The sequence below is a fragment of the Taeniopygia guttata genome, chromosome 10, assembly GCF_048771995.1.
Source record: "Taeniopygia guttata chromosome 10, bTaeGut7.mat, whole genome shotgun sequence".
Lineage (NCBI taxonomy): Eukaryota > Metazoa > Chordata > Aves > Passeriformes > Estrildidae > Taeniopygia > Taeniopygia guttata.
This window is the reverse complement of record NC_133035.1, coordinates 2,615,735-2,624,619: the sequence shown is the minus strand read 5'-3', so window position 1 is coordinate 2,624,619 and position 8,885 is coordinate 2,615,735. Positions and strand designations below refer to the sequence as shown.

Sequence of the window (8,885 nt, the reverse complement as noted above, 5' to 3'; positions counted from 1 at the left end):
TGGCAGTAGGAACAAGGCATTCATTTATTCTCCTTCCCCCACGCTTCCCAGGGAGTGGATCCCAATGGATCCCTTTCCATGGATCCCAGCCCTGGAAAACCACGGGATCACCGCAAAGACAGGAATGGAAGAGGACCGGGGAAATCAGGGAAAAAAATTGGGGAAAAAACCATCCCAGGAGCGGATGCGGTGCCCAGATGGAGCCGGGATGGGGAAGGGAGAAGCCGGGAATGGGAATTTTCTCCTGGTGGTTGAGAATTCCTTTGGCCCGCTGGGAATCCCCCCAGCTCCTCTCCCAGTTCCTTGGGAATTGTCCCATCATGGAAAAGCTGCTAAGAACCGGGCTGGTTGCAGGAGTGAATCCCAAAATATTTTTTGGATGCCTGGAGCGTTTTTCTTGGCTCAGCTCCATCCAGGCTGGGCTTGGAGGTGTCACCTCCGGAGCTCAGGAGTGGCTCGGCTTGGATTTGGGATAAACCCTTGGAGAGAATCCAGAGGCTGGGAAGGGGCTCAGACTGGGATGGGAGATGGGAGATGGGATTCCCGGGAATTCAAGGCCTGGGAATGCCGAGCTGGGCTCCGTTGGCCGTGGGATCGGCCAGTGCGGTTTTTCGGGAAGCGGTCAGCGAGGGGTTGTGCAGGAGCGTGTAGGCCACCCACCAGCGCGCCCGGATGCGCCGGATCCGCGCTTTTCCCGGAGCCGCGTGCTTGGGATGCATCAGCTGCAGGCCTGGAAGGAGACAGGCGCAGCAGGGAGAGGATTCAGGGCCTGGAAAAGCACCAGGAGAGCAGGAGAAGGGTTGGGATGAGGGCAGAGGGATGGATTCCAGCTGGGAAAGGTGAAGTTGGGATGGAATTCCCAGAGGATCTGTGGCTGAACTGTCCAAGGGAAGGTTGGACGGGGTTTGGAGTAGCTTGGGATAGTGGGAGGTGTCCCTGGATGGGCTTTAAGGGCCCTTCCAACCCAAAGCGTTCCAGGATTCCCAGATTCCAGCCCATTTCCATGGAGCCACCAAGATCCCACCACACCCCAAAGAGCCCCATCGCAACCCTGGAGCGGGACCAGCCCTTGGATGGATGATGGATGGATGATGGATGGATGGATGGATGGATGATGGATGGATGGATGGATGATGGATGGATGGATGGATGATGGATGGATGGATGGATGGATGGATGGATGGATGGATGATGGATGGATGGATGGATGATGGATGGATGGATGGATGGATGATGGATGGATGATGGATGGATGGATGGATGGATGGATGGATGATGGATGGATGGATGGATGGATGATGGATGGATGATGGATGGATGGATGGATGGATGGATGGATGGATGGATGATGGATGGATGGATGGATGATGGATGGACGGATGATGGATGGATGGATGGATGGATGATGGATGGATGGATGGATGGATGGATGGATGGATGATGGATGGATGGATGGATGATGGATGGACGGATGATGGATGGATGGATGGATGGATGGATGGATGGATGGATGGATGATGGATGGATGGATGGATGGATGATGGATGGATGATGGATGGATGGATGGATGGATGGATGGATGGATGGATGGATGGATGATGGATGATGGATGGATGGATGGATGATGGATGGATGGATGGATGGATGGATGGATGGATGATGGATGGATGATGGATGGATGGATGATGGATGATGGATGGATGGATGATGGATGATGGATGATGGATGGATGGATGGATGGATGGATGGATGGATGGATGGACCAATGGATCCATGGATGGATGTACGTGTCCCCACACCAACCAGAGGTGCCATCCAGAGGTCACCATCGTTTCCCTTCCCCCCGAACCCCTGGTGCCCCCAGGTCCCACCTTCCTCCAGCTGGGTCTCCCGGGGTGGTGCCGGTGGTTCTGGCCGGCCGTGCTGGAGCAGCAGGAAGCAGAAAGCCTTCAGCAGCGGGTGGCACTGGCTGACCTCCACCTTCAGGTAGTGGCAGTAGGTGCGGTACCCTGCGGGGACACCGCGACCTCGCTGGGGACAGCATTCCCCATTCCCACCCTGGAGCCTGAGGAAGGATCCAGCTCTGGTCTCTGTGCTCCCACAACCCCAGCAGGAAAAGCAGCAGCAAGCCTGAGCTCCCCTGAGGTCCCCTGATGTCCTCTGAGGTCGCCTGAGGTCCTCTCTCCTTTATCCCAGGAGATGAGGTGGAACCCTAAAGCTCATCCCACTTTTTTGGGGATAAAAGAGCAGGACCCAGCCAGCACCACCTCCAGGTGTTCCAATCCCAATGGTTTGGAGCCACCCTCAATCCCAGCAGGAAAAACGGAGGAAGACCTGATGTCCCCTGATGTCCCCTGATGTCCCCTGATGTCCCCTGAGGTCCCCTCTCCTTTATCCCGAGACACGAGGTAAGCTCTGGTGAAACCCGAAAGATCACCCCCTGTTTTTTGGGATCAAAGAGCAGGACCGAGCAGGAGTCCGGAGAAGCTGATTTCTGTCCTGGTCCCACTTCCAAGCCACCCTCAATCCCACAGGAAAAACCTGGAGGTCTTTTGTTCTTTATCCCAGGATATGAGGTGACCACAGGTGAAGCTCCAAGGTCATCGCTCGTTTTTTTGGGACAAAAAGCAGGAATCAGGAGAAGCCACCTGCTCCAGGTGTCCCATTTCCAACGTTTGGGGTCACCATCAATCCCAGCAGCTCTGGGCCCCCATCCCAACCCTCCGTGGTGGGACAAACTGGTGGCACGGTGACCTCTGGCTGTCCCACCTGGGTCGAAGGTCTCCACGCCGCGGTGCAGCAGGCTGATGTCCAGCCGGCAGAAGTGGACAGCGTTGTAGAGGCCGGAGATGACCATGCGCCACACGGCGGCCATGACGCCCACCAGGACGTTGGTGGGGAAGAGCAGGAAGGTGACGATGTACAGCGCGCGCCTGCGGGACACACATTCCCGTGGGATGGGACAACTCCGGCCACCCCAAACCTCCCGGCCCCACCCGCGTCCGGCCCAGGTGGCTCCGTCCCGCTGGGAGAAACCAAAGCCCTCCCAAGCTCCTGGAGAACCATCAGGAGCTCCATGTCTCCGTGGAGATTGGGGAACCGGGCAAAACGTGGGGTTGGGATTTTGGGATGGAGGCCACCAGCTCCAGGAGAGCCGCGCTGGCCACTCAGGACACCTGGGTCCCTCTGTCACCCTAGTCTTGGGTGGTGACACCATGTGGGAGCGGCATCTGCTGGTGGCCTGGAGATGCTCCAGGAGAACCTCAGTGCCCTGCCGGGGGGTGGCACAGGAAACTTGGGTCCCTCTGTCACCCCGGTCTGCGGTGGTGCCACCATCCCTGAGTGGAGGACATCTGCTGGTGCTTTGGGATGGACTCCAGGAGAACCTCTGTGCCCTGCCAGGGGGTGGCACTTGGGCCCCTCTGTCACCCTGGTCATGGGTGGTGTCACCATCCCTGATTAGGGGACATCTGCTGGTGCTTTGGGATGGACTCCAGGAGAACCTCAGTGCCCTGCCGGGGGGTGGCACAGGACACTTGGGTCCCTCTGTCACCCTGGTCATGGGTGGTGCCACCATCCCTGATTAGGGGACATCTGCCAGTGCTTTGGGATGGACTCCAGGAGAATCTCTGTGCCCTGCCAGGGGTGGCACAGGAAACTTGGTCCCTCTGTCACCCCGGTCTGCGGTGGTGCCACCATCGCTGAGTGGGGGACATCTGCCAGTGGTGACCGACCCCACCTGGCCGATCTTGAGGGATCTGGGCTTGGAAGTGGGACTGGTGGAGCACCGGTGTCACCCCACCAAAATCCAGGCCAGAACATCTGGAGAAACCTCTTGGGAGGTGGAATTCCTGCCAGACCCCAGCTGGGGACAACTGGGGACAGTGGGGGACGATGGCGGTGTCCCCGTACCTGTTGGTGATCTCCTTCTGCAGGGAATGATGCTCCAGGAACTGGGAATGGGCCAGGAAATGCTGCAGGAGCACGGCCACCACCAGGGTCAGCCAGAAGGGCCTGGAAGAACATCGGGAATGGGCCAAAACATCGGGAATGGGCCAAAACATCGGGAATGGGCCAAAACACCGGGAATGGCACAAAACACCGGGAATGGCGCAAAACACCAGGAATGGTCCAAAACATTGAGAAAGGTCCAAAACATCAAGAATGGCCCAAAACACCAGGAATGTCCCAAACCACCAGGAATGTCCCAAAACATCACCAAGGGCAGAAGCTTCCAGTGGTGTTGGGAAGATCCCAAATGGAGCATCCCAAACCCATCCAGGACCATTCCTTGGGGTTTCCAGCCCTTCCCGAGGGCTCACCACATGTTCCGGATGATCCCGAAGAGTGGGATGGACACTGGGAATGTCCCAAAACACCAGGAATGGCCCAAAACACCGGGAATATCCCGAAACAGTGGGAATATTCTAAAACATTGGGAATGGCCCAAAACATCAGGAATGGCCCAAAACACCAGGAATGGCCCAAAACATTTGGAATGGCCCAAAACATTGGGAATATCCCCAAACATCGGGAATGTCCCAAAACACTGGGAATGTCCCAAACCACCAGGAATGTCCCAAAACATCACCAAGGGCAGAAGATTCCAGTGGTGTTGGGAAGATCCCAAATGGAGCATCCCAAACCCATCCAGGAGCATTCCTTGGGATTTCCAGCCCTTCCCGAGGGTGATCCGGATGATCCCGAAGAGTGGGATGGACACTGGGAATGTCCCAAAACACCAGGAATGGCCCAAAACACCGGGAATATCCCGAAACAGTGGGAATATTCTAAAACATTTGGAATGGCCCAAAACACCGGGAATGGCCAAAAACATTTGGAATGGCCCAAAACATTAGGAATATCCCCAAACATCAGGAATGTCCCAAAACACTGGGAATGTCCCAAACCACCAGGAATGTCCCAAAACATCACCAAGGGCAGAGTCTTCCAGTGGTGTTGGGAAGATCCCAAATGGAGCATCCCAAACCCATCCAGGAGCATTCCTTGGGATTTCCAGCCCTTCCCGAGGGCTCACCACATGTTCCGGATGATCCCAAATAGTGGGATGGACACTGGGAATGTTCCAAAACACCAGGAATGGCCCAAAACACCGGGAATATCCCGAAACAGTGGGAATATTCTAAAACATTGGGAATGGCCCAAAACATCAGGAATGGCCCAAAACACCGGGAATGGCCAAAAACATTTGGAATGGCCCAAAACATTTGGAATGGCCCAAAACATTGGGAATATCCCCAAACATTGGGAATGTCCCAAAACACTGGGAATGGCCCAAACCACCAGGAATGTCCCAAAACATCACCAAGGGCAGAGTCTTCCAGTGGTGTTGGGAAGATCCCAAATGGAGCATCCCAAACCCATCCAGGAGCATTCCTTGGGGTTTCCAGCCCTTCCCGAGGGCTCACCACATGATCCGGATGATCCCGAAGAGTGGGATGGACACTGGGAATGTCCCAAAACACCAGGAATGGCCCAAACCACCGGGAATGGCCCAAAACACCGGGAATGGCCAAAAACACTGGGAATATCCCAAAACACCAAGAATGTCCCAAACCACCAGGAATGTCCCAAAACATCACCAAGGGCAGAAGCTTCCAGTGGTGTTGGGAAGATCCCAAATGGAGCATCCCAAACCCATCCAGGACCATTCCTTGGGATTTCCAGCCCTTCCCGAGGGCTCACCACATGTTCCGGATGATCCCAAAGAGTGGGATGGACACTGGGAATGTTCCAAAACACCAGGAATGGCCCAAACCACCAGGAATATCCCGAAACAGTGGGAATATTCTAAAACATTGGGAATGGCCCAAAACATCAGGAGTGGCCCAAAACACCAGGAATGGCCCAAAACACCGGGAATATCCCAAAACAGTGGGAATATTCTAAAACATTGGGAATGGCCCAAAACATCAGGAGTGGCCCAAAACACTGGGAATGGCCCAAAACACCAGGAATGACCCAAAACACTGGGAATGGCCTAAAACACCAGGAATGGTCCAAAACATTAAGAAAGGCCCAAAACATCGAGAATGGCCCAAAACATCGGGAATGTCCCAAAACACTGGGAATGTCCCAAACCACCAGGAATGGCCCAAAACATCACCAAGGGCAGAAGCTTCCAGTGGTGTTGGGAAGATCCCAAATGGAGCATCCCAAACCCCTCCAAGAGCATTCCTTGGGGTTTCCAGCCTTTCCCGAGGGCTCACCACATGATCCGGATGATCCCGAAGAGTGGGATGGACACTGGGAATGTCCCAAAACCACATGTCCCAAAACATTTGGAATATCCTAAAACATCAGGAATGGCCCAAGACACCACCAAGGGCAGAAGCTTCCAGTGGTGTTGGGAAGATCCCAAATGGAGCATCCCAAACCCATCCAGGACCATTCCTTGGGATTTCCAGCCTTTCCCGAGGGTGATCCGGATGATCCGGATGATCCCAAAGAGTGGGATGGACACTGGGAATGTCCCAAAACACCAGGAATGGCCCAAAACACCGGGAATATCCCGAAACAGTGGGAATATTCTAAAACATTGGGAATGGCCCAAAACATCAGGAATGGCCCAAAACACCGGGAATGGCCCAAAACACCAGGAATGGCCCAAAACATTTGGAATGGCCCAAAACATTGGGAATATCCCCAAACATCGGGAATGGCCCAAAACACTGGGAATGTCCCAAACCACCAGGAATGTCCCAAAACATCACCAAGGGCAGAGTCTTCCAGTGGTGTTGGGAAGATCCCAAATGGAGCATCCCAAACCCATCCAGGAGCATTCCTTGGAGTTTCCAGCCCTTCCCGAGGGCTCACCACATGTTCCGGATGATCCCGAAGAGTGGGATGGACACTGGGAATGTCCCAAAACCACATGTCCCAAAACATTTGGAATATCCTAAAACATCAGGAATGGCCCAAGACACCAGCAAGGGCAGAAGCTTCCAGTGGTGTTGGGAAGATCCCAAATGGAGCATCCCAAACCCATCCAGGACCATTCCTTGGGATTTCCAGCCCTTCCCGAGGTCTCACCACATGTTCCGGATGATCCCGAAGAGCGGGGAGCTGGTGCCGATCTGGAGCGGGATCACCACCAGGAAGGTGAAGGCCACGGAGCAGAGGAAGAAAATCACCTGCTGGATCAGTAGACCTGGAATGGGGACACGGAGCGGGAATCCGGGATGGAAAAATGGGTCTCATTCCCCAAATTCCCACGCAGGGCTTTCCCGACGATCCCAGAAAAACCCCGCCGATCCCCAAAAACAGGTCTGCATTCCCAAGGGATTGACCAACAGATCCTGGGGGTGGAGAGAAGATTTTCCTTCTTTTTGGGGTCACCCACCCCATTCCCAGGATGATCCAGGCTGGGATGGGGACAAGGAACCCCTGGAATGTGCTGAGGACCAGAGGTTTCCACAGCTTTTCCCATCCAAATATTTGGGATCCAGCCAAAATTGGGCATCATCCCATCTCTTCCTCCTCTTTGAATTCCCAACCCAATTTTCCCAAAATTTTTGCAATTTTTCCAATTACTTTTCCAGCTTTTCCCCAATTCCCAACCACCTGAAGATTCCCAAACTGGCCAGATCCCGTTTGAGAAACGGGCGCTAAAAACCCTCCTGGAAATGGGGTGAAAATAGGGAATTGTCACTTAGTCCTAAAGAAAGTCAGGATCCCCATCCCATAATCCCAAAATTCCATCACCCAGGTATCATTCCACCCCTTCCTCCTCTTTGAATTCCCAACCCAATTTTTCCCTTTTTTTTGCATTTTTCCAAGTATTTTCCCAGTTTTTCCCAATTCCCAACCATCTGATGTTCCCAAAACCTGCCAGATCCCGTTCGAGGAATGGGCACTAAAAACCTTCCTGGAAATGGGGCGAAAATGGGGAATTGCTGCTTAATCCTGAAGAAAATCAGGATTCCCCATGCTGTGATCCCAAAATCCCGTTACACAGGCATCATTCCACCCCTTTTACCTCTTTGAATTCCCAACCCAAATTTTCCAGTTTTTCCCCCAATTTTTCCCAATTCCCAACCATCCGCTGTTCCCAAAACCCACCAGATCCTGTTTGAGGAAATGGGGATTAAAACCCTCCTGGAAATGGGGTGAAAATAGGGAATTGTCACTTAGTCCTAAAGAAAATCGGGATCCCCACCCCGTGATCCCAAAATTCCATTACCCAGGTATCATTCCACCCCTTCCTCCTCTTTGAATTCCCAACCCAATTTTTCCCTTTTTTTTGCATTTTTCCAAGTATTTTCCCAGTTTTTCCTAATTCCCAACCATCTGGTGTTCCCAAAACCTGCCAGATCCTGTTTGAGGAAATGGGGATTAAAACCCTCCTGGAAATGGGGCGGAAATGGGGAATTGCTGCTTAATCCTGAAGAAAATCAGGATCCCACATCCTGTGATCCCAAAATCCCATTACACAGGCATCATTCCACCCCTTCTACCTCTTTGAATTCCCAACCCAAATTTTCCAATTTTTTTCCCCAATTTTTCCCAATTCCCAACCGTCCGGTGTTGCCAAAACCCACCGGATCCTGTTTGAGGAAATGGGGATTAAAACCCTCCTGGAAATGGGGTGAAAATAGGGAATTGTCACTTAGTCCTAAAGAAAGTCAGGATCCCCATCCCGTGATCCCAAAATTCCATTACCCAGGTTTCATTCCACCCCTTCCTCCTCTTTGAATTCCCAACTTAATTTTCCCCTTTTTTTTGCATTTTTCCAAGTATTTTCCCAGGTTTTCCTAATTCCCAACCATCTGGTGTTCCCAAAACCTGCCAGATCCCGTTCGAGGAATGGGCACTAAAAACCCTCCTGGAAATGGGGCGAAAATGGGGAATTGCTGCTTAATCCT

The 8,885-nt window shown here is 53.2% G+C and overlaps 1 protein-coding gene across 1 annotated transcript in view; it reads right to left on the bottom strand.

Moving 5' to 3' along the window:
- STRA6 (signaling receptor and transporter of retinol STRA6) overlaps nucleotides 1–8,885 on the bottom strand; it is a 33,348-nt gene continuing 24,463 nt past the window's right edge. Inside the window, exons 13-17 of the mRNA XM_072934029.1 lie at nucleotides 7,054–7,171; nucleotides 3,913–4,014; nucleotides 2,770–2,933; nucleotides 1,872–2,009; nucleotides 1–730 (exon numbers count right to left, since the gene is read on the bottom strand). Coding sequence (XP_072790130.1) covers nucleotides 552–730; nucleotides 1,872–2,009; nucleotides 2,770–2,933; nucleotides 3,913–4,014; nucleotides 7,054–7,171 — 701 coding nt within the window. The 3' untranslated portion in view covers nucleotides 1–551. The remainder of the gene's footprint in view (nucleotides 731–1,871; nucleotides 2,010–2,769; nucleotides 2,934–3,912; nucleotides 4,015–7,053; nucleotides 7,172–8,885) is intronic.